At 37.0% G+C, this 26,863-nt stretch overlaps 1 protein-coding gene across 1 annotated transcript in view; it reads left to right on the plus strand.

The window, feature by feature from the left end:
- CPED1 (cadherin like and PC-esterase domain containing 1) overlaps window positions 1-26,863 on the plus strand; it is a 290,822-nt gene that overhangs the window by 54,551 nt on the left and 209,408 nt on the right. Inside the window, exons 3-4 of the mRNA XM_065883571.1 lie at window positions 10,187-10,293; window positions 16,225-16,300. Coding sequence (XP_065739643.1) covers window positions 10,187-10,293; window positions 16,225-16,300 — 183 coding nt within the window. The remainder of the gene's footprint in view (window positions 1-10,186; window positions 10,294-16,224; window positions 16,301-26,863) is intronic.

Here is a 26,863-nt window from a genome sequence, read left to right on the forward strand (position 1 = left end):
GCAATGATAAGATCTGTGTTTTCAGAGGATGATTGTGGCTTTATGGAGGAAAATGGATTAATGAAGGGAAAAGAAATAGAAGCAGGGTGACTAATTAGGAGACTTTGCTGAGATAGTGAGATCTTAGATTTAGACTGTGATAGGATTTGGAAAGGTCAGGCAGGAACTATTTAAGAAATTCTAATTTAGGTTGGATGGGAATTGGAGATCAATGGGAAGTGGAATGAGAGACAAGTACTAGTTGAAGGTGATGTTATGCTTTCTAGCTTGAGGGAGAGAAGGTGACTACACCTTTGACGATAATAAAACTGGAAGGACAGACAGGTTTTTGGTAGGAGATACAGGTTCTGATTCATATGTGTTCAGCAGGGCATTTGTCTTAGGATGTAACTGGAGATCTGAAACATAAGAAAGGTTAAGAAATGTAAATTTGAGAGTCAGTGGCAGGGAAGCAATAGCTAAAGCAATGAATGTAAATAAATCATCAAAGGAGTTGAATTTAGAGAGAAATGGTAACAAGTGAAATGAAAGGCTAGAAATTTGGGGAGCTGCATGTATTGAGGAGGGTCTCAAACCCTGAACTTGATCTGTTTTTCAGTCTTCTGTATTTTAAATACCATCGGAATTGTCTTTATCAGAGAATCCATCTTGTATAGAAAGTAATTATTTTTCACTTTCTTCATTGTAGTGCAGATTGGTTTTGTAATACAACATTCTTAGTATAAAATACTTGGTGAGATACGTAATTAATATGTGTCTAGTTACAGCCGTATACTTAACAGTCATCATCTTTTTTTCTCTGGAGAATATGTTTATTCTGATTTTTTTTAAAAAAACTAAAGTCCATACTTCATTCAGATTTTTAAACTTTTTACCTAATGTCCTTTTTCTGTTCCAAGATCCCATCCAGGATACATTACATTTAGTTGTCGTGTTTCCTTAGGCTTCTCTTGGCTGTGACCTTTTCTCAGACTTTATTTGTTTTTGATGACCTTGGCAGTTTTGAGAAGAACTGGTCAGGTGTTCTGATGTGCCTCAGTTGGGTCATGCCTGGTATTTTCTGATTAGTATAGGGTTATGGTTTGGGGGAGTAAGACCACGGAGGTAAAATTCTCATCATATCATATCAAGGGTATAGACTATCCACATGACTTATCACTGTTGATATTAACCTTAATCACCTGACAGGTAGTGTTTGTCAGGTTTTTCCACTGCAAATTATACTTTTATTTCCCCTTTCCGTACTGGACTCTTTGGAAGGGTGTCACTGTGAGCAGCTCATGCCGAAGGGCTAGGAAGTTGTGATCTACCTCCTTGAGTCTGTAGTAGCTATGAAAATTATTTGATATTTTTCCACACCAGAGATTTGTCTCTTCCTCCCCATTTATTTTTTTATTCAATAATTTGTTTGTATCAGTATGGACTAGTGGATATTTATTTTATACCAATATTACTTTATTTATTTTTTGCTCCAATTGTTCCAGTTTTGACCGTTGGCTCCCATGCCCCTTTAACATACCTCCATCACTGCTTTTGTTCATTTGTTTGTTTGCTTGTTTGGTTTTGAGCTCTTCCTCATTTTCTGGCACTGTGATGCTCTAGGCTCATCTTGTACACTTACTTTTCCAGCCCTTGAATCAGCCATAGCTCCAAGGACCCCTGGTTCCTCTTATTGGAGAATGGAATTGGAAACCAATATCTGAGTGTTAGGTGCAGTCTGAGTTTTAAATTGCAGTCTGAGTTTTAAGTTGCTGCAGAGTTCATTTCTTTCAAGGTCTCCTAAGATGGTGAGAATTCCAGACTTGTAGAAATTTGGTAAAATGCAATAATGAGAGTTTTCTCCCAGATAAACAATAGTCTTGAAGCAGTAAAAGTTTAAACACACATGCACACATATCTAATCAGTTATACTTCAATAGAAGACTACATAAGTGGCATGAAAATCTTTTTTAAAAAAGTCACTTTAAAAAAAGAGAACAAATGTATGGATACCAAGGGGGAAAAGGGGTGGGGTGGGAGGAATTGGGAGATTGGGATTGATACATATACACTACTGATACTATGTATAAAATAGGCAACTAATGAGAACATACTGTACAGCACAGGAAACTCTACCTAATTCACTGTGGGGACCGAAATGAGAAGGAAATCCAAAAAAGAGAGGAGATATATATATATATATATATCTCCGATTCATTTTGCCATACAGTAGAAACGAACACAACATTGTAAAGCAACTATACTCCAATAAAAATTATTAAAAAAAAAAAAAAGCCTATGGGACTTCCCTGATGGTCCAGTGGTTAAGACTCTGAGCTCCCAATGCAGGGGGCCTGGATTTGATCCTTGGTCAGGGAACTAGATCCCGCGTGCTGCAACTAAAGATCCTGCATGCCGCAACTAAGAGCACGCATGCTGCAACTAAGACCAGGTACAGCCAAATAAATATTTAAAAAAACAGAAAACAAACCAACAAAAAAACCTATAGAAGGAAACTTTAGCAAGCCTTCTAAAGTAAACATTTCTTGAGCTTATTTCATAGAAATAAACTTATCTATTTCTTTTCATGATCTTCTTAATGATAAGTTCCTTTAGAACAGGAGTCTTTTAACTTTTGCAAAAGTTTAAGCATAGTGTTGCTTTCTTTTTTCTTTTTTTTTTCGGTACGCGGGCCTCTCACTGTTGCGGCCTCTCCCGCTGCACAGCACGGGCTCCGGACACGCAGACTCAGCAGCCATGGCTCACGGGCCCAGCCGCTCCGTGGCATGTGTGATCTTCCCGGACCAGGGCACGAACCTGTGTCCCCTGCTTCGGCAGACGGACTCTCAACCACTGTGCCACCAGGGAAGCCCAGTGTTGCTTTCTTGAACTTGTGAGTAGGTTAGAAAAATTTCAGGAGTTCAAAACTCTTCACAGAAACAATCTCCAAACCTCTCTTAGGGCAGAAAGCTGGTAGACATTAGGGCAGGAAAACTTTATCCCTAGTGTGGATTTAAAACATCAAGGGAGAGAATGGTTTAGAATTTCTCTGTGGTGAAACACAAAGTTTTCATCATCAGCTCTTAGAGGTTAAGGAGCCAGAGGCATAACAAGCAAAAGTCCATGACCAGCGTCTTGGGGCAAGAAACCAGATTTAATTAGGGTTTGTGACCATGTTATATAATGCATTGAAAATCTCAAGTTTCAATATATATGATTTCTTTTAAAATGAATTCTGAAAATTGAAATATATAATCCAATAAACATCTACTAAGTGTCTGCTATAATCAGTGTTATATACAAGAACTTGGATGTTTGTTGTCCTTAAAGAAAAGCCATGAATAAAATTAATTATGGGTAGATCCATCGTATTAAGAATACAGTTAAGGGAACAGGTTAATGCAGCTTGGTTCAGGAATGGCTAATTTATATTCAAACAATCTTGTGATAGAATCAAGCATAGAACCCAATTTATTATTAATAAGTTAATAATGTATTCAATAATGTAAACTATCTACTAAGTCTGGTAAAAGAAGGATACAGAGAAAGGAAGACTTTATTATGTGATAAGAATCTTATAGTTGTGAATAAAAGGCTGTACAAAGGGAACAGTGAACATGTAAAATATCCTGTTATAAAGGAATTTTATGTATTATTTAATAATTGTTATATTATAAAGGAATATTATGTATTATTTAATAATTGTTATATTATAAAGGAATATTATGTATTATTTAATAATTGTTATATTATAAAGGAATATTATGTATTATTTAAAAATTAAACATTTTCAGTATTTCACACTGAAATAAAACAAATTTTAGGAAATCATCCTTAAGGAATATAATAGTGTAATACTATGAATAAGTAAATGAGACTTGGCTTTAGTAGCTATGTATCTTAAAAGTTCCTGGACAAGTTTCTTTTCCAAGTCATACTTTATAAATCTTTTCTGCTTCAGTCAAATGTATGTGGTCACAGAAAAGTTTCTAATAAGTAAAGCACTTGGAATCTGCTATTAGTTTTCATAATTAATATTACAATTCTTTAAATGCAATGACTGGTTACCTTTGTTTTTCTTATGTACTTCTCTCCTTCATTCTTACTAAGAACCAAAATGTATCTTTATGTCCTTTTTAAAAAAACTACTCTAATATTTTTTCTTATTATTCATCCATTTTTAATTTTTACAAAAATATTTCAATATCCTAGCATTTTATTGAGTCTTAGTTATTGGTCTACTGCTCACATTCAGTTATTCATTCATCTATGCATTTAGCAAATAGGTAGCAAATACTTGTTAAATTCCAGCCACTGTTGTAGATACTGAGAATACAGCAGCGATTAAAATAGGCCCTGTTCTGCCCTCGTGAAGCTCACATTCAAATGGGGATAGACAGACAATAAACAAATAGATAAGAAATACATAATGTGTCAGATGATGATAGATGCTATGGAGAAAAGTAAAGCAGGAATAGACTTGTGATTCCTTGAGAATAAACAGCATGTATAAGAATGATGCTATCTCAGAGCTCTCCGTTGTTCTCTGGGTTGAATTACTGATCCAGTAGACTTTATCAATGAGGAGGTCATTTGAGAGCCAGGAACGATTGTTTGCTTTACAATCTGACAGCCTGACTATGAGAACCTGGAAATATTCTAAAGGCAGCCTCACTCCTTAGGGCAGATGCTTGATTAAAACAAAAACAAAAAGCTTTAAAAATAGCTCTTACTTTTAACACTGAGATGTTAGGTGGTTCCTGAGAATGCTTAGAGAAGGATAAAAACTATAGTCAGTGCCATATTATGTCTGAATTAATAAAGCTGGACCCTGACGTCTCCTTCTAAAATTGTCTGTGGAGTTTTCATTGCTTCCAGACCCAACACTATGGAGGCATGATAATGAGAAATAATGTTCTACAGTTTATGGGGAGAATCCTATAGATTGTTCACGTTGAGATGGAGAATGGAACACCCACATCCTGTTTTCTAAGAACTATGTCCTATGACCTCTCTGTTTAAGGGCTTGGCTAGCCTGATCTGGGAGCTTGTCCTGCTCTGGTTTCTCTGTGACAGGGAAAGAAATCATTTTAATCATCAAAAAAAAGCTGAGAAACTTTTACACGTGAATATTTCTCTTACTTCAGTTACCAGTGGTATCACTAATAATGTTTTAGGATGCTCTTGCTGGGTGAGGGTCTAGGAATACCTGAGTTATACCTGTTATAGTCTTCTTCCTCCAAGGTCCCAAAGGAAAATAGACACTGGACAGTAGTTGAGAAAATACCAAAGCTAGATAGTTCCTCTTTGTCTCAGTTTCTTCTTCTGTAAAGTATGTGTAATAATAGTTTCTACTCCACAGTGTTGTTGGAAGTTCTGCATAAGTTAATACATATAAGGCATCAAAAGCTAAGTGTCTGTGTTGCCTCCCTGTTTTTTGAAGCAATAATGATGTAATGATCACAAACATGGCTTCTGGAGCTAGACTTCCTGTATTCAAACTCCCTTCCCATCACGAACTAGATGGCTGACCTTGGGCAAGTTATTTAACCTTTCTGCACTAAAAAAAAAAAAAGAAAAAGTATATCTAGCAGGGTACTGTATAAAATAAATTAATTAATGCAAATACTCGGAACAGTACCTGGCATACTCTAAGTACTCAAGAGCTAATTGCTGTTGATTCATTACCACTACTACTATTCCTATTCCTCATTTATTAGTGTGGCCTTGGCGCCCAAATCCTAATGCAGTATTCTAAAGAGTTAGGCTGAGCCACATAAAGGTCTCCTTTCCCTGTGCCAGGAAAGCCTAAGAAGCCATCATCCAAATTGGCCAGGATCTGCTTTGCCTGTTTTTTCCTGAATCTAAATCTTTTTTTTTTTTTAAGTTACTTTTTATTGGAGTATAGTTGCTTTACAATGTTGTGTTAGTTTCAGTCCAAATCTGACTTCTCAGCTCTTACACTAATGTCGACCTTCAGGGGACAGAAGAAACACATCAAGTAAGACCAACACCAAAAATGTTTGCCTCGGTGCCTAGAAAGAGCCTGTCCTGGACCACGTATAACTGTGGCAACAGCCCTGAGACAGACTGAATGTGGAAAGAGTCCAACGAGAGAGTGTGAACAAGAAAGAAATGAAGGCAGGTCCACCTAGGAGTGGGACCTGGTCCACTTTAGCAATCCAACCAAAAAGACATGAGGGAAAAAGATGGCTACAGGCCAATCGGTTTTTTCCAGGCTTGTTAGAGAAAGAACGACTCGAAGAGGCCACACTTCAGTCCTTGCCAACTTTAAGATGGCCAACCAAATGTCTTTGGAGTTGAAGTGACCTTATTCAACCGTGCGAAAGAGCACGGCCAAAGATGGAAAGCAAAGGGTATGTTCAGACATCCTTTAAAGACCAACTGAGCAAATATCAACTGCCTATAGTCATCTCAACAAAACCAATTTACCTAATGAACAAGCCTAATTCATTGAGAGCTAAAACATGGAACATCAACTTGCTGAATGAACAATTCGTGGAAAACTGACAAACCAGTGTTTTATACCAGTTCTAAGGACTGTTTGCTGCTACGAAAGCCAGAGCCCAGGCAGAGTTTGGGCCAGGTCGGGCCACTAAGGTAAACTACAGAAAATGTGGGAAGCTGGCCTCAGCTGTCAGTGGCTGCCTTGTAGGATATGAACCCAAAACTTCTAAGTTTTCAAATGAAAGCTGAAATCTGGATTTTTATGTGAATTGTGCTAACATTTGCATTTTGACAAACGCTTAAAATAAAAAACAAAACAAACACTGAGCAGACCAAATGCACCCTATATGCGGGCATTACACCCCGTGTGCCCGCAGTCTGCAGTCTCTGCTGTACGCATCGTCCACTAAACACTCATGCTTTTAGGTTGTTGAGCGTGGCCCCAAAGCTTCACAGTATATAGTAATCTGTAATCTTGTTGAGGAACAGATTTGTATCCCAGATGTTCCAAGGTTGACTTCTGAATGTTATTTACTTCACTACTGAGTATGCTTTGCTCTCTGCCCAGTTTCTAGATTTCAGTATGGTTTTGGGAGTTTTTTAAACCAAGCTTGAATTCATAGCACCACTCATAAAACAAATAAAGCTTTTTTCTTTAAAAAAGGGCTGTGGGAATCAGGCAAGGGAGTAGATTTCTATATAGAAATGAAGAGAAATTGAAAAGGTCTACTTTAACTAGAAAATTGAACTAGGAAATAGAGATTTGGAAGTTTGATGTAGAATTCAGCAAGGGTAACAGTAGGAATTTTGAGTGGAAACAACCAGCATTTTTTTCAGACCGTGGTAGCAAGAATTAGGCAAGAAGGATATGAAGAGATCGCTGAAAATTTTTGGTTATACTTTACTTCATTTTAAGAGGAAATTGATGTGCTCTATGGTATTTTTGAAATATTAACTTTTCACTTAAAATATTAATTAAATATTTTTGAGAGATGAGGGGTAACCTTATGAATATCAAGAAATTGTGTGATGCTTTATAAGTTAGCCTAAATTCTTTTTGATGTTTAGATTCCTTATAGCTGCTAAGGGCAGTGACTGTCTGCCCTTTTGTTTTGCTATTTACTTTCATATTTCTAGTACAGTGTTCAGCTCAGAGGAGGTTCTTAATAAACTGAATACTTTGAATTATTTAAATGTGTCTCCAGTTTCAAACATTTATGGCTTAAATATGTATTTCTTTCTATCAATTCTAGAAATTGTGTGTATGCCTTGGGTAGTGAAGGGGGGCATGCTTCAGACTTAGAGGAATATAAAACGTACTGTTTTTTAACTCCCAAACAATGCAGTCCATAATATGAAATTCCTCTTTCTCTGCATATTCTTATCTTCTGAAAATATTTAGTTGTGTATATTATAACAGGAAGTTTCCTCTAGGGCTTTAGTGTTTCCTGGGCTAGAAGTAATATCGAATGAAAATAGTCTCTGTGTTTTCCCTTTTGAATCCATGTCAGAGGTTTTGGCTGAAAATGCCAGGTGCACATTTAAAATAAAGTATTGGAATCATCATAGAGTATTAGGTTTTGGCCATTGGAATCTGCTTGTAGTTTCCTTCAAAGTGAGAGTGCATGGGACAGGGTAGACCCTTGACACCTAAGACCTGATGGCTATTACCTGGGTGAGTGCTCTCCCAACTCCCAATCAACAACATCATTTCTCCTTGTTCTTTTGAACTATTGTGCTATCTTCCAGCATCTTGAGATACATCAAGCAAACAGAGAAGCTCTAGGACAAGAGCTCAGTTAACTTGAGTTCAGTTGTCTGGATCCTTTTGTTTGACAGAGAGGTTTCCCTTCCAGCAACAGGACAACTATAGAGGGACCAATAGCTCAGACAGCACAGGACTTGTCAAATGGAAAAGGACTTGATTAGTGCAGAGTGAAATTTCATTCCTAATTGTCATAGATATTCTTCCTCATCAACTTTTTTTTTCCTGTATAATTCTTCTTTGAAAGCATTATGCTCTCAAGTGAGAAATTCTAGGAAATTTTTAAAAGATAGAATTTGGAGGCATTGGATATTTTCTAGCTTTTTGAAGCCACTAATAACGCAGGAACTGACTTGTGAGGTCTGGCATAGATAGTTACTTGAAGGAACATTTATCTTAGTATTGATCAACAAAAGATGCCATGTGTACAGCAATTGCTTCATTTTCTAAACCGGATTTCCGTCCAAAATGGAGAACGTTTCCCAGGTAGTACCAATTCTTTTATATATTACTTAGTGTTCTTTTTCTGTTTTTTTTTTTCTTGAGATAGATATTTCTATATTGTTTCTGAAGTAATGTGTTTACTACCCTATCATTAGCTAGTTATTCATTCATGCATTTAACAAATATTTCTAAAGCATCAGTTATATGCAAGGTAAGCTGATACAAATTTATGTAAATAGATCAGAAAGAATAAGGGGGCTTCCTTGGTGGCACAGTGGTTAAGAGTCCGCCTGCCGATGCAGGGGACACGGGTTCGTGCCCCGGTCCAAGAAGATCACACATGCCACGGAGCGGCTGGGCCCGTGAGCCATGGCTGCTGAACCTGCGCGTCCGGAGCCTGTGGTCCGCAACGGGAGAGGCCACAACGGTGAGAGGCCTGCGTACCGCAAAAAAAAAAAAAAAAAAGAGTAAGGGAAAATAAACCCATATATAGCCACATAAATGTTAATTTTTAAGTATTCAATTACTTATGCAAGAATATACTCTGCTGAGATTATTTTGGCAAGTAACTATGATTTATTGACAAAGAACTTTGTTCTTGGTGAAATAGATGAAATATCATTTCTTTAGTCTGTGTTATACTCTGTATTTTAGAGTCAACTCTGTCTATAACTAGAACACAAATTCCTTTTAGACTAAACCTATCTTAAATTTTTCATTAAATTTTATTTTCTACCTAACATAACTTTTTCTTTGTAAGAAAACTTACAAGAGCATTTTTAAAAATTTATTTATTTAAGTTATTTACTTTTGGCTGCGTTGGGTCTTCGTTGCTGCGTGCGGGCTTTTCTCTAGTTGCGGCGAGCGGAGGCTACTCTTCGTTGTGGTGTGCGGGCTTCTCATTGCAGTGGCTTCTCTTGTTGCGGAGCATGGGCTCTAGAGCGCAGGCTCAGTAGTCGTGGCGCACGGGGCTTAGTTGCTCCACGGCATGTGGGATCTTCCCAGACCAGGGCTCGAACCCGTGTCCCCTGCATTGACAGGTGGATTCTTAACCACTGCACCACCAGGGAAGCCCCTTAAGAGCGTTTTTGGTTTTCAAGATCTATGAAAAGTAATGGTAATACGGAGGCCCAGAACAAAATGTTCGATGTTTTGAGTTCATATCGTTATAACTCTCTCATCTCGTAAAAGACTTTATAATTTTCTTTCCTCCCAATCTCCAATTAAGATTTTATAAATTTATAAAATTAGTGATTTGAAACATTCTAATTTTAGTCTTTTAAAGGAATTTTATGATATAACTTAAGATAATTGGATTTTCCCTAGGATACAATATTAAAGTGTTATTTCTGCTTAATTAGAAAAGGTGAATTTTAGTTACTTTGAATATATGCTTTTAAGTATATTCAGAATCATTGTTACTTGTGTTTTAGGATTTAAATAATTACATTCTTTAATCTGAAGAAGTAAATGGTGCCTTTAAAAATCTGATAAGAAATTGTTTGTTTTTCCATACTCTTTTGCTATTAGGTGATTTGGGCTCTTGGGATCTGCTCGTTTGCCTGTCTTCTGGGAAAGCTGGTGGAAAACCTTGCATATCCAGGGAAGACATGTGCCAGTTAGGTTTGCATCAAAAGGTAAACATTCTTTTTCAAAATGTGCACAGATTTTATCAGATCTATGAACATTAACACCAGTACTTCCTGGTCCATAATGTTGAAAAAAAAAAAGTATTGAAAAACTGGAACCATTGAATCTTTGGAGAAAGTTTCAATGGCCATGCGTTATACACTTTACCATAAATTTTCACCATTTGGGTTTGATAAGATCCCCTTCAACTTCAGCTGCTACCAATAAGGATCCAGTTTTAGCTAGTGGGACCCAAAACTTGACCTTGAAATACATAGCCCATGGAGTGTTGCTTACCCTGGCCACCTGTTCATCCAAAGTAGTAAAAATTTTATTTACTAGATCCCTATTTTGACTTTTCAAACTTAAATTGATATCCTGAATTATAACAAATTTATATAGTTTTTATTAACTTTTAAAATTGACATCCTATATCTACTATCATGTGTAAACTTTTACAAATGCTTCTAGAAAAATTAACTAAAAATTATCAGATGCCTACAATGTGCTAGTCACCGTGCTGGAAAATTTGCATATGCTCTATTTTTGGTAACTTTAACAAATCTGTGAGAAAAGTGTCAAAACCAATAGCTATTTTTCAATAGTAAAAGAGTACTATAGTAGCTACCGTGATCATTTGATATTTCTGCAATTGACAGTTGTGATCACTCCTTCTTCCTTCTAACTCTTTCCTCCCTTGACCTTTAGACTGAGCACATTCTTTCGCTTCTTCTTGTACATCTTTGGCCATCCTTTCTGTGTCCTTCAGAGCCACCTTTTCTCTGTCCATTCTTTAAATGCCTCTGTTCCCCAGCACCACCCCTAACGTTTCACCTACCATTTGTAATTGATGACTCCCAAATCTACATCTAAAGTTCAAAGCAGTTTCCCATGCTTCAGGCTTGCGTGTGTAACTACCCACTGAGCATCTCCACTTAGACGTCACATAGGACCTCAGACTCAATGTAGAGAAAATGAATTCATTATTTTCCCTGGTAAACTCACATCTGTGCTTGCATTTAGAAGCTCTGCAGAATTGCTCTGCCGTTCATGAGCGTGATTAACCACTCTGTCACTTCCTAAGATAGAAATCTGGCCTTCACCTTTGAGCCCTTCCTCTCTCTTGTCATCTGCATTCTATCAATCATGAATACTACGGAATTTAACTTCTAAATAGTTCTCAAATATCTTACCTACTCTTCGTTCTTACTACCTTTATCCTGGTCAGACAGTCACCATGTATAACCAGGACCATTGCTGAATCCTCCTCACTGATTTTTCTGAAGCAAGTGTTTTGCTCCTGAAATCCATCGGGCTCTCAGTTATCAGAGTGAAAACTAGAAAATGATGAATTAACCGGGTTACTCCTGTGCTTAAAATCTTGCATGGCTTCCCATCAGCTACAGGATAAAGTCGACAATATTTGCTGTGTGTATCAGTCAACCTCCCAGCAGGAAACAAATGCCATACTCCAAAGGATTTAACTGAAGAGAAACTAATGAAAGAGCTATTTACAGAGCTTTTGGCAGGATAAGAGAAACAAAAAAGATTAGAGGCACCCAGGGACCAGCAACATCATAAGGTTTTACCACCCTTGGTCTGAAGAAAGGTGCGTACAATAGAAGGAATTGTATAGCAAAACCAAATAAGAGCCGGAGCCAAGAAAGAGGGATCTGTGGAAAGGAGCTATAAACATAGGGGAATGTAGCCATTGCCAAATCATAGCCCTGTAGACAGGAAGCCAGGAAGATAAGTATTCAGCCTCTCTCTACTCCCACCTTCCAATCTCTTGCCAAGGCCTCCTCCTGAGAACAATTCTAAGTGCTTACATATTTGTTTATATACGTTCTTTACATATGAAGAGACTGAAGCACAGAGAGATTTAAGAAAATTACTTAAGTCCTCCTAGCTAATAAATGAAGCATCTAGGATTCAAACTCTGGAAGTCTGACTTTAAATTCTGTGTTCTTAACCATATCACTATAGAGCCTTTCTAAATAAATATTTAGCTGCTGCACTTAAAACCTATTCTAATGAATATTCTTAAAGAATACACAAATTCTAAATGATACATTTAGATAACTATCACTTTGGAGCATGAATAATTTGAAGTTTCGTGAACCATGACTTATTTATGTAAACATAAATATTCAAAACAGAAATTGCTTCAGATTTGTTGGGTATGTGTTAGGATTGTTAATGACCTTAGAATGAACAAAGAAAGGGCACCTGCTCAGATGAGGATTACTCACCTCTTCAGAGCTTTGGAATTTAAGTGCTTAATGAAAATGATCTTAAGGTCTGTTATAGATGATGAATGACCAGGAGTCTCTCTAGCCAGGAGGAAAGTAACAGGAATTTAAAACTGTATTGGTCTGTGTGATGCTGAAAGTGAAGCAAGGTCACACTAAGTTTAGTAAGTGGGGCTCTGTCTCACCTCTAACAGGTCCTGGTATTTCAAGAGCAGAGAAATTCGTTTTTAGTTCTGAATGTGTGTAGGATTAGCAGTCCCTGAATCTGGGATGCTGTTTTTAGTACTTGGAGCACTGAGAACTACTGAAATGGCTCTTATTTTACAGTGTGCTAGGACATTTTCAGGTGACCGTGATGGAGTGATAATTACCTGGGAGAGACATGGATGATAATAAGACTTTTTTCTTTCATTAGCTGGTTCCCTTCTTGCCATTAATTCTCTTCATTATGGATGACACTGAACAGCTTTCAGAGAAGGTCTGATTTTTGATAAAAGATGTGAACATCTGTACAGATCTAATGAAGAAAAAGGACAGTTCCCTAAGACACAATGTGACATGTGTGTCACTCTCAATGTTCATGAGTGACCAAAAAAAATTTTTTTCCCTGGGTGCTTTCTTACACTTTATGTAAATAGCTCATCTCAAATGTCTACTTTCCTTAATGAGTTAATGGTATTACTGTAGTTTTAGTTTTTTTGAGTTATAAACACTTTCTGAATGTTTATAATTAACATCATACTGTTGCTCTTATTAATGAAATATGTCTCAAAATAAGAATGATTTTTTTTTTTAACTTTTGCTTCTGATGGTATGTAATGAAAACAATTTAGATTACCACAGAGTAGGACTAAAATATTTTTAAATGCACATTTCCTTTCTCCCAGTTTGATCTCAGAAATATTCTAGGGCCCAAATGTCATTATCATTTTTTATATGCATTCTAATCCTTTCAAAGATACAGAAGCTTCTGTGCCAAGAAAAACAGCTGTCTATATAAAATATACATGCGCACACTTGCACGCACACACACACACATATAAAGCATTCAAACCCAGTACAAAATCGGTATATATTAAAAATGACTGTTGGGGTGGTAATGATGTGACAGTGTAGCTTCATCAATTGTAACAGATGTACCACTCTGGGGGAGATGTTGATAATGGGGGAGGCTGTGTGTGGGTCGGGGGGAGTGGGTATATGGGAAATCTCTGTACCTTCTGTTCAATTTTGCTGTGAACTTAAATTCTATTAAAAATAATTATTGCAGTATTAAGCTGGAGGAGCTCATCGTATAGAAGTCAGCTAATCCCAGTGAAAACTTCTTTATGTTCCACTTGATAATGATGCAAATCTTATATATTTTATGATGTACATAAAAATAAGAAAAAGCACTAGGATATTGAAGAACATTATTAGGTTTAACAATTAAAAAGTTAATTAAGAAAGTTAATATGTGTAATAAAGTTGATTTAGCACAGCGGTAGGACCCATAGCCTTGTATGTGTTTATTTTTTTGTGCCAAGTTATTTAGTTTAAGTGCTTAGCTTGGTGCTCAGTTCCAGAGTAGAACAGAGACGATATTTCTAGTGTCACGTGTCACCATGGCCAGGTCATCTTCTTCCACTCTGTGAATTCCAAGGATGTGCTTTGGAGGAAAGAGCAGTGGAAGAGGTTATTGGGTAGGAGATGGGAAAGTGAGAGCAGTTGCTTCCTTTGGCTTGACTCTGGTTTTTTGAAGCAAATGCTTTGTTGACCCTGAGTCAGTTCATCGTTGTGACCCAAGGTCTCATGTGAAAAGTCATCTCTCTGATATGACACAACAACTACCCTTGTATCTGAAATCTGTGCGAGCTGTACTCTGTCTTTGCAGCATTTACACACATTCTTCTGGCCCGTTAGTTCAGTTACTGTTATCCATTTAACCAGGGCTCTGCTAGTCCTTTCAGTTTGTAGAGGTCAGGACGGCATACCAGGGATGCTCTAAACGTCTGCAAGGCCGGCACATTTACTCTGAGCCCTTCAAGAAGTGGGAGAAGGTTTTCAATAGGACCTGTGTCCATACACAGCCTTCACTACTGCTTACCTAATGCTGCTTCTTTTTCTTGGCCCTTCTATCGTTAAAGATTCTATTTAGTCAATAGCAAATGAGTGATTTTTTTCCTTAAGTGGAGGAAAATGGTTCAAGTTTATTGACTTTTAAACCTTTTCACAATCTAATTTAGAAAGGTTCTTTGTGTGTTAACAATAACAGCAAAACCCCCAAGCCTCTAGGATGGGTTCCCCAGACCTTTGCAATCATGCTCTGTCCCTCCCTCCAGCCTGTCTTAGACTGAACTGAAAACTTCAGGAGTTTATGAAAGCCCTTCTTCTTTTCCTACATTTAGACTCTAAAATTGATCACTTTTGAATTTGAGAAATGTAGACATTCCTAAAATCTAAAGTGTACTATACACTTTTCTCAATTCTCATATTCACAAGAGCGGATTCTGCTGAAGCCTGGGCTTTATTTATGCATGACCTGGGCTGAAGTTTACAGTTTGCTGAATAAACGGATAGAGTTAACAAAATTGCAAGGGTTAGAGAACTTTTAAACGATGAACTGTTTCAAAGCACTTTAAATGAATCCTTTTTTAAAAACTACAGCTTATGACTGAATTATTGAATTGATCAAAGCTTAGAGCAGAAGTGGTATTTAGAGACCCAAGGCTCTATTTTACAAATGGAGAAATTGAAAAGAAGTAAAGTGACGGGCTCAAGGTTCTGATTTTGTTACATGCCAGAAGTGGGACTACAGCCCATGTCTCTGGTTCTCTCTCTTTTCTCCAGCTGCAGCTGAGTTCTTTTTATCCAGTCAGGCCAGCCGGCCACAGTAAAGAAACTCTAATATGTTTTTAGGGTAGAGTGAATTAATTTGAAAGTAATCAATAATTGCTCAAAAATGAATCTGATTTTCAAGCTGATTTACACTGACTCTTTCTGTTGGTTTTAACGAGGCGTTACCATGTTTGGCATTATTTGGGGGATTTAGCTGAGAATAGCTAATCTGTCAATTCAGAAGAGGAGGGAATTAAGCTTGCTTGTATCTTTTCTTTAAAAATTGTAAGATATGTTTGAGTTTATGACAATATTTATGAAGCTTTCTAAGAACAAATTTTTGTTAAAATATAGTTTTGTGGTGACTGGGTTTTATACTCGAAAGCAGTAAATACCCTTCAGTATGAAGTGAAAACTATAAATGCTAACATGTTTAGCATTGAATTACCACTAGATGTCCGTGATTCAAATCACTGAGGGCCTTTGGAACTTGGCAGTGTAGTTGACTTTGAGGAATGTTTAGTACTAGTTTTTGCCAAAGCAAAATGTGCAACTATCGAGTGAGTAGTGTTACTCTACTTGCCATAATGACATAAATTTTTCTCTAGCAAATTTCATGGCTTTGAAATATATCAAGGTTTTAACAAGTATTCCCCAATATTTTGAACATTTCTAAGGGCACGTTTTTATTTTATGTTATCAAATAAACCACTCTATTATTTTGGATTTTAATGTTGACTTACAGAGATTTGAAAGTAAGAGGTGGATGGTGTAGACAATGCTTCACATCTGTACCCTGTAGGCTGTTTGTATTTTCTTTGCTTTAGCAGAGAATGCCTAACTCACTAGAATCGTTTTTATTCCTTTCAGGTAAACATATTACCAGAAATACAACATCAGCTTTGCAGAAGGGAAGGATTATGTCAACTAATTAGAAGATTTCCAGGTAATCTTTCATTTGCTTCCTTATGCGTAAACCTGTGAGATATATAGGCTTCCTCAGCAGACACCGACTAAGGAGCTCTCAGATCAGCATACTAAGCTCCTTGGTTTATCAATTCCACTATCACAAATCTTCCAGAATCCACAAGGTTTTGCCAATGGGAGGACCTTGATAATAAGGAATAACACAAAGCATTGATATTCTTTCTTTTAGATTTGCCTTCTAACTTTCTAGATGAATATTCCTTTTCTTCCTATGTATTTGTCTTCAAAATAATTGCTGCTTCATATTTAAAACAGTTATTATAGTACTTCTTAATTATACAAAACTTGAGGTTTTAAAAAAATGTATTTCTTTATGTTAAGTGATTCTGATCTTAACAATTTTGTTTCTTCTTTCTGAAGTTCTCTCAATTTGTCTTGACAACTTTAGAAATTTGGGACAAAAATTACCATCTCACTTCCTCGTAGAACCCCAGAGTGTAAAAAACACATCAGATGGCATATGAGTCTTCATAGATGAAATTATAGCCTACTTGAAAACCCATCAGTGAAAGAGTTCCTCACATTTCTAGTTTAAAACCCACTTAATGTTTAATAGTTATGCCCCTAGAAAGTATTGCACTATATAATTAAAATTTAAATCCACATAATTTAAATTATGTTTTTAAAAATTAATTTGTGTCTGAGTTGAATCAGAAAACTGGTATCTTAACCCATCAGCTTTTCCATGGGGTTTCTGCTTCTACATCAAACATTAACCACATTGACATATCCCATTATAAAGACTACAGTCTTCTATTGTCACTTACCAAGGATTAAAATAAAATAAATATAAATCAGCAATTAATCTTTCAATTTAAGATACTTGTTTAAAATAAATAATAGCTGTATAAACCTGGTTCTGCAGTTATCATTTTATATGACAGGTGTATCTGACTCCCTAATCTCTTTGTTTTGTTTTTGTAAACTTTAGTTGGATAGTTTTTTATTTTATAAAAAAAATAAGTAATGTTTTCGTGAGAAGCAAGTAAAATATTCCCATTAATGCATTATTAATAAGTATCTAGAAATCCTTTAATTAAGGCAATTTGAAAAACGTTTGTTTATGTTTTGACCAGAACTTACATACTTTTAAAGTATGTTTTTCTTTGTTGCTGTTTACATTTCAAAATGATTGATTAGCACTGGAGTTAGCAGAATAGAATCATAATAATGAAAATCTGTTTGTAGCCAGAAATGGATTACCAGTTTAAAAAAATTCCCCGAACAACTCTTACCTAAGTTTATATTTTGCTTCCATAAAGTTAAAAAGTTTTTTTTCTGTCTTTTTTGCCTTAAACATTTTTTTTTCTCAGGAACATCTGTAAGTTCCAGACACATGTAGTCCTTTCCCCACTCTGTCTAGTTTGTAATTTTCTATTTATCTCTGTGACTAACAAGGTAATTTCATGGAATATACAGCCTTTCTAATTGAATTATTTCTCCTGTAATGTTATCTTTCTGTAGCTGAAGATAATTTTCTTAGATGTGTAGCTTTAAAGCAATATGTCTACAACATTGTTTTCTGATATAAGCTTTATAAACAATAGCTTATGTTAGAGACTCTGGCAATGAATATACAGTATACACTATAAAATCAGTATTCACAAGATTAAAAAACACGTTATTTGTTGTGAATGCTGAATGTTTAATATTGAATACAGATTAGATAGCATCATGCCAGTACCTAAAGTTATTTTATAAAGCAAGGTGTTATTAAAAAGATAGTAAAACTAAACATAATACTATATACTTTAGCCATTTTATTTAAAGCCGAAGTGGCCCATACTGTTTTGAGCTGTGTTTCATTTAAAGACAGGCAAAACACAAATTTTGAAACCATAGATTTTTAGCTCTACCGCCTATTAGCTGTGTGAGTTAAATTTGGGGTTTGTTGGTTTTTGTTTTTGTTTTTTAATCTATATAGTGAGTAGAGTGAGACCCATTTCACAGATTTAATTTAAAAAATAAAGTGTAGCTACAGGTATGTCTATGTGTGTGTATAATTTTATTTGAAGAATGAAGCATATTACAATATATATGTATTATGTTACCTCCAAAATGGTAACTGGATGATCCTAGATTTGAAAAGTCCATTAACAGGCCTTTCAATATTTTCTCTCTTCATATGATTATCACTACAGTTTTATGTTTCTGTCAAAAACTGTGAGGAGTCTGAGATTTCACCTACTTCCAAGCTCACAAGTCTGCCTGCCACAGTTTCATGGGAGCTGGCAGAAGACAGGAGACTCCTGGGTCAGAGACAAATGACTTTATTGTTTGTAGCGATAGCAGCAGACAGATTATCAGCATTGACACTGGTTCACTGAATCCCAGCTCCAGCAGGGCAAGTGAAGAGGGCTATGAGGTGACACTTGTATACTAAGTGGTTTGCATTTCCAGAGCAGAACTCTGACCTTAGGGAGTTTGAATGTTCCTAATGGTCAGTGAGTATGCCTGCCCTTTGCCTCAGAGAGACACATTATTTTTGTTATACTGGACAAAAACTTCTCTTTGCTCTGGAGCGAGACACCATCTCTATCTTTCAAGGCTATCTGCTGCATAAATATCTTTGAAAAGATAGTTCAGAACAGATTGTCAGTGCCTCTGTTTGCAAACGATGCAAAAATGTGAAAGATGCATGGAGAAGTATCTCCTAACCATTTCAGAGAAGAATACCTGACAGGTTTTAGCTCTGAAGCTTAAACAATGTATAATTCAGAGCAAGATTTAAAGCCTGGTTGTGCTTCAGTTTTTTTATCTATAAAAATAAGACATTTGGCAGTGATCAATTCCACCGTGCCTTTTTCCCATACAGACGCGCTCTCCCAGGCTTTATCTTGAGCAGTAGGTAGAGACAAGGATGCTATGAAAGGAGGGATGATCATCCTGATAAATCTGAGTGGGACCTTGCAAGTGTGGCAGGACAAGCAGAGTTTGGGCCAGATATATATGGGAGCGTTTGAAGACAGAGTGTCAGACTAAGACAGTCTGTTCCGTTCCCCAACCACACGGAGTGTACCTGCCATTAGACTTGGGACTCACATTGAAAGGCACAAATCCATGGAATTTTTACTGGCTAGCACAAAGGTTTATTTTTATCTTGCCATTTAATGCTTTGGTGTTTGAAATCAAATGTTTTCATTGGCCCAAACTTTTTGCTAATGGTTTTTGTTGCTTTTTATTGTTTGTTTTTTTTTGATAAAAAGTTTTTTTCCCCTATATTTGAAATATAAGTACAAAACAAAACATCACAGAAACTGTTTTACTTGGGTTGTTGTTTTTGTTCTCCTTTATGATATCCAAGAAGCCCTGGTTAGGAGTGTGCCAAAGTTTTGGCTATTACTCATTCTTTCCAGTAGTTTTATCTTAGTTCTGAGCACTGGCTTTTACATGAAATTTGAAATGTACCCAGACTCGTACTCAAAGATAGCATTTTGAACATTTTAGGATCTCTGGCCTCATCTTTTTAGTAATGTGAGTACATAAAAAAAGAAAAGGAAAATGATAAATAGGATTTACACATTCTGTTGTATTGAAACAAGTGTAGACTTTAAAAAATTATAGATATTTACAACCAAATATAAAATATATCTTTAAATAACATAATTGAACTTATTTTAAAATATTGACCAATAATAGCTTTTATCTCACATGGAACTGATGATTGTTTTTAAAATTCTAGGTCTAAAAAATTCTGTTTATCATATGATATCAGTGAAGTATTGTCAGGGAAGCAAATAGCCTAGCTTGAATTTAAACAAAGCAACATGGAAATTGTCAATGCTTAATACCATTTGAGGATTTTTATTGGTTTCATTTTTTCCTCTCCTCTGCTGTAAGGAATGTACTCCTTCAAACAAGAATGTGAGAAATGAGATTCCCAGTGTTAAAGGAAACTGGGGACTTACCTCTACGAGGCAATCAGTCAAACTTTCACAGCAGACCAGAGTTTGCTTATTCTCTGTGCTCTCTAATGCTGACACCCCCGCTATGTGTCCTCTGAATGCTCCTTCATGCTTATATCTTTCCAAAGTCTTCCACCTCTGTCCCACACATGATTATATCCTTTGTGCAAAACATTCTTTCCCCAAGTAAAACTCTCATCTTTTTAGTATGACTGACTTCAGCTAGGTAATAGCAGCAAGTAAGTTGATGGAACTAATTCAGACTAAATTACACCCTCACCCCAGTCATAAGCCTCTTAGATGTATTTGCATTTTTATAAAAGAAGCTTGCAAACCCAATGAATTTCTAATTGGTAGAATTTCTGGAAGCGCATTCAAATTCCCACTCAGTTCATCCAGTCCATTATTGAGACTATAGCCAGAGTGATCTTTTCCTCCATCTCTTTCAGAAATAAAACAAGTCTATTGGGCAGTTTGTCTACGGACTAAACAGTGAGGCCCAGGTAACTAGCCATCTGATGCTCTGACTCGAGCTGGGGATAGATTTTTAACTAGATCAGAAGTCACACACCCAAATGTTAACAAGAGCGTGGCATGTGACATAAAGAATTCATAACCAATACAGAAGCTTGAGAGACCAAATAACCCGCACATTTTCAGTATTTGGCTTGTCTTCAAATGTATAGACTCATTAACATAAGCCATTTGGGCTCCAAGAAGAGAAGAGGAGTTGGAGACATAGGAAAGTACAAGGCAGTATGACATGGCATCACCCAGATATACCTCAGCAGAGTGGCATTGCTGGAAACATAAAGTTCCCTCATGTTTCTCATCCCTGTTGAATTCAGTTACCACTAAGATTCAGATCCCATCTGGTGGCCTGGTCCTTCTCCTTCTACCTCTTTATTCCCGTACTTCTCTCCACTCCTTCTTCTTCGCACATGTTTGCATTTCTCTAAACCCTTGTTAACTCCACCTTCCATTTTCCTCACAAAGTGGTAACTTTGTTAATCCCTAAGAACAATGAAGCTGGGTGTTCTACTAAAACCTTAATCTCTGGAGTTGGGAGGGATTTGTTGGTGTCTCTCTGCCAGTCCTCCTTACTCCCATCTCTCAACATCCTGATCATTCAGAATATTCAATAAGAAAATCATCACCTTGGTTAACTTCTCCTGGAGACTTCAGATCTGCTATCATTCTTATCAGTTTTGATGTCCACACCAATGACCCTTTCATCATCACAGCTCTTTGATCTCATCAAATCCATGACCTTCCTTTCTCTGCACCTTCTGCCTCCCGCCTGTGTAGCCTTGCTGATTGATTAGTAACTCGCATCACAGACAACTGCATCCATCTTTGAGACTTTAAACTAATTTACCACTTTATAATCACTGTCTTTCTGGCTTTTTCACTCCTTCAATGCCTCTGAGCCTAGAATCTCAGATGTCACTTTCAGTACTCTTAATTCTGCTACTTTCTCCAAGGCCCTCAGCCATATTTGGCCATTAGAGAGCATGAATAGTGGTCAGTGGAGGTAGATTCTGTTTATCAAGCGTGATTCTGTTTTCAGGCATGAAAGGTCACAGAAATGTTCTTCTCTTTCTTTCCTGTATCCTGTTACGTTTTTTGGCCACCCATGAGAAGGAAAATAGAAATCAGATTTTAAAAATGATCAAACATGCATTTTTAAATTCCTTTTCCCTTTCCCTTTTATTATGCTAGTGAGCCACATTCAACATGAAAAGAATAGAAAATACAGATAAGCAAAAAAAAATGTAAATTTAGTGAAGCTACATAATTTTCCATACTTTTCCTGTTCATGAACAATTTTTACATACTAGAGTACTGTGCAATTCAAGTGTGAGCAAGTCGTGGCATGTTTATCTGTGGAAAACTATGAAGACCTTAAAAGTGATGGGAAGTAGGGGTAAAAGTGATGGAGGGACTTCCCTGACCGTCCACTGGTTAAGACTTTGCCTTCCAGTGCAGGGGGTGTGGGTTCAGTCCCTGGTCAGGGAGTTAAGATCCCACATGCCTTGCAGCCGAAAAACCAAAACATAAAACAGAAGGAGTATTGTAACAAATTAAATAAAGACTTTAAAAATGGTCCATATCAACAACAACAAAATCTTTAAAAAAAAATAATGGAGAGCTACATTTATTGGCATAGAAAAATATTCACACTATATTGTTGAGTTAAAAATAAAGAGGAGTAATCCCAATATATATATATATTACATATATTTTATATTAGTATATATTTTACCTATTCATACAATATCTATGTAAAATATATGTTAATAATATATTTTGTTTTAAAACTATATACTTACATATACACATATGTATATTAATTCATTTAGTCCTCACAATGTCTCCATGAGGGAGATATCATTATTATTCCTATTTATCTCAAGTGTAGAGAAATTAAGTAAAATTTTCAGTATCACACATCTAACAAATGGTATCTTCACATAGTCAGTATGAGTCTGGAGTCTGCTTTCTTAACCACTTCACTCCTCCAAACTCCTCCGGGTGGCATTCACGGCCTGCCACAGGCTGAGGTCCCTACATTTCTCCCTGGTCTCCTGTTGTCCCCCAACCTAACTCTCTGCTCAAGCCAAGTCCCGCCCTTCACTGTCCCTTCAACACCAGGCTTACTGCCCGCTCCTTTTCCTGCCTTTACCCTAATGACCTCATTTAACTTAACCATCTCTTTAAAGACGTTTTCTCCAAATACAGTCACATTCTGAGGTACTGGCGGTTAGGCCTTCAACATGAATTTTGAGGATTCAGCCCATAACAGCCAAGAAAGAGGCAGGGAACTGTGATTGGCAGTTCACCAGATCCATATGGTGAGAGGAGAACAGATCCCCAAAGGAAGAAAGATACTGGACAGATAAAAACAATGGATGTCTATTATTATAGGTTTTTCTGTTTTTGTTTTTGGTTTTTGCGGTACGCGGGCCTCTCACTGTTGTGGCCTCTCCCGCTGCGGAGCACAGGCGCTGGACGCGCAGGTTCAGCGGCCATGGCTCATGGGCCCAGCCGCTCCGCGGCATGTGGGATCTTCCCGGACCATAGCACGAACCCGTGTCCCCTGCATCGGCAGGCGGACTCTCAACCACTGCGCCACCAGGGAAGCCCTATTGTAGGTTTTTGATAAATATTTATTGATTGTTTATGATAAAGTCCATGCCATTCTTTAGGCAGAACGAACCATTCTGCCTAAATGATTCATTTTAAAGTAAGGGAATATTCATGTTTCCTTCTCTTTGTTACTTTCTACCATGAACCCTAGTTCTCACATGTTCTCAGACCTTTCTCTGCTCTCCAGAGCTAGCTAATATGAGTAATTATTTCGTTCTGCTCTACTTTCCTCTCTCAAGTATACCCTTTTTTTCATTCGATATACTTCAACCCAAAATACTAATTTTATGGATAACAATTTTAGACACCATTGCAGACCAGTCAGAATTTCATGGAGACTATTGAATCATGCAGATGCAGCAATCATCTACTGAGTCTGGCCTATCCATAAAACTGATCACTCTGCCTGTGAGCCATAAATCTCTAAATGGACTAATCACAGACACAATCAAATGGAGACTTTGAGAAAACGGTAGCATCGCCTTGCTTCATTTCCTTGAAAACGGGAAAAAATACTTGCTGCTTATTATAGCCTGTTAGTCGTAAACTACGTAATTCTTCTTTCCATTTGGCATATCTTAAGACTAAGAAGCAACCTTGTCGATGTGCCTGGCATATACACTGTGAACGTGCTTCCTGCCCGGCCACTGGCAAGACAGGAGGGAGGGTCAGTGGAGGCTGGTAGCACTGGGGTATGAGGATCAGTGGGAGCTTTGGGAGACTCACTTTTTCTTTGGGAGAAGCTAGATCGAGCTCAGTGACCCAAAGGTGCTTCTTGCTCTGGTGTTGCTCACGATGTTATACTTTGCACTTTGGGCATCAGGACAGTGTGAAAGGGACAACACATCCATGTTCCAGTAATGGAGAGCAGCATAATGGCAGCTCCTTGACGTCTCGGAAGTTGTGCTAAAGACCGGCTGGCTGAGGGAGCTGATTGATCCCTCTGCTCTTTGGTTAAATGGCCCTGACCTTTTAAACTTGAACTGGTTTGGTGAATCTTTACATTTCTGGTTCATGACTTGTGTACCTCCTGCCATCATGTAGGTATATTTACTTATTTCACTTCGGGAGTTTGTTATCTTGTGCCAAACACTGGGACACATGAGGGGCAAGATTGCGTAGCACACTTGCAACAATGTGTGTGATTCTGATGATTAAATCTGATTTTCAGCAGACCATAGAGGAAGAGGTGATAAGAGAGATACTTACTTTTGTTGTCCAAATCTTTCCAGCAAGTCCCCATTTACTTATTTCTGTGCTAAACATAGTAGAGTAGCACTGTGTCTAAATGGCACCAAAACAACTTGTTAAAACATGAACAACTTTAAACAACGAAACTGAGTTCCCTTTGCATTACGTAATAAAAACTCAGTGAACTGTACTTGTACTTCATGGATTTGTTTACCCTGTTTGCCCAGCCTGCATCTATTAATCAATAGTTTATTCCTCGCTGTGTGTAGACACGTTCCGTGACTCAATATGTTGCCCTCTGAAATAAACTCTACCATATTTGTTTGCCTTTTCCTCAACGAAAACATTGCCCAAGCAGTGATTGTGATATTTTCCCCATATCACTTCTTCCTGAGCCACTGTATTTGCAACAGAAATACTAGCAGAGAATCTGAAATCTTGATAAGATGCCTCCCAAAAACATAACTTGCTTTAAAATAGATGAAAAACTTCTTGCAGAAATGGCCAAACTTTTTATTTTAAGCCATCAGGGGCTGCTTTATTTGGGGATTACAAGAGCTAGATTAAGAAGGGGGCAAAATGAAATCAAGTTCTAGAATCTAGCTGCTGAAGTGGTGAAAATTCATCCTGAAACTTACATACTTGCCTCGTTTTGTGAGTAAACTGAATAAGCAAAAGAGAACTATTCTATGATTTTGATTCATTTATTTCTGTATATATATACAGAGACAGAGAGAGACAGAGATTTTGGTGTTGGAGGATATAGTATGTTGAACTTCAAGAAAATCTCTTACCCAGTCTCCTTCTGGTGGTAGAGGTAGATACTGAACAGCAACAACAAAATTACAAGTGTTATGAAAGAAAAACAATGTTAGTAGATTTGCAGAGCTCATGGCTTGTTCATTCATTTTCATGGAACTCCAGGGCTGGGAGCTGACTTTTGATTTGCAGGATATCATTGATATCAGGAAATGAAAACCCGCTAAAGTGATGCATTTAGCCCTAAGGCACACAACTTCATAAAGTGTATGTTACATAACACATTTATTCGTGGGAAGATGATGCTTGTTGTGACTAGTCTCTTGAAGTTCTCATTGTAACCATAATAATTAATAATATGATTTATTAGGACTGATACATTTTAATAGGCATTTAGTGTCTTCCAGTCTGATAGATCCTGTTGAAATATATATTGATAAAAACCAAAAATGGGATTTGCAGCAAGCTACAAAGTGAAATAATTCATTTCCCTAAATAGAATCTTAGAATCCTTCATCTGTAGTTGAAGTTATGATTAGAAAGGTTACGTATCTTGGCAGAAGTATAATTAACTGAATGAATGGGGTTGTTTTGGAAGATGCTTTACTCTTTGATGATGGGTTGGGTGTGCTTCTGTCTGGGAGAGACGCATAGACTCTATCATATGGTAAACCCCATTCAAATCCTGTGATTCACTGCTTCGATAACTTTTGGGACGATTTTCTTTAAACTTCTCTTAGCACCACCTAATGGTAAAAATGATATCATAGTCATAGCAGCAGTTACAGTCCCAGTGTTGATAGTCATTTCACAAGAAAATGTGTAGCTTATCAAAGGGTCAACCTACCCCTAAATAGACAAAAGTTGGTAATTCAGCCACGTTAACTGAGAAGGCCTTTTGAAGGACTCTCTTGCCTCATCCATTTCTGGGTGGGCTCATAAGTACTGGTAAGAATCCTAGCCTGAGGTCAGAAGAATTCTAACCTTCAACCTAGTAAAGGCGGAAGTCAGGAATCCTGTGGTCCCCGTATGAGGAGACCTGAATTCTAGTTCCACACAGCTACTAAGTATAGTGACATGACTCTGGGAAAAGTACTTGGTCCATTTGTGCCTCTTTTCTAGACTTGTAAGATAGGAACAATTATAGTGACCATTCTTTCCTCACAGAGTTGTCATGCAAATGCTTTATAGAAGAATATGTGTTCTAAATCTATAAAAGTAATATTAAGGTATTATTTCTATATTGCTCAAGATATCCATGAATTGATTCAGAGAGAAAAATTGAATGAGGCGTTCAGTTTTTCAGATTGACATAAAACTGTCACAACAATATATATTGTTCTTCTTTTTGGAGGCATGCTGATATGGAAAGAAAGCATATTGATGCCCAAGTATTTATCTAAAGTTAGAGGTTGAGTATAGATAGTCATCAAACACGATTAGTAGTAATTTTGTGTTTGTTTTACAAATAGATTGGGGCTTCATGATTTATGCCACAAGGTTATATTATAGATAAA

Source organism: Phocoena phocoena, chromosome 9 (genome assembly GCF_963924675.1).
Source record: "Phocoena phocoena chromosome 9, mPhoPho1.1, whole genome shotgun sequence".
In the NCBI taxonomy this organism is placed as follows: Eukaryota; Metazoa; Chordata; class Mammalia; order Artiodactyla; family Phocoenidae; genus Phocoena; species Phocoena phocoena.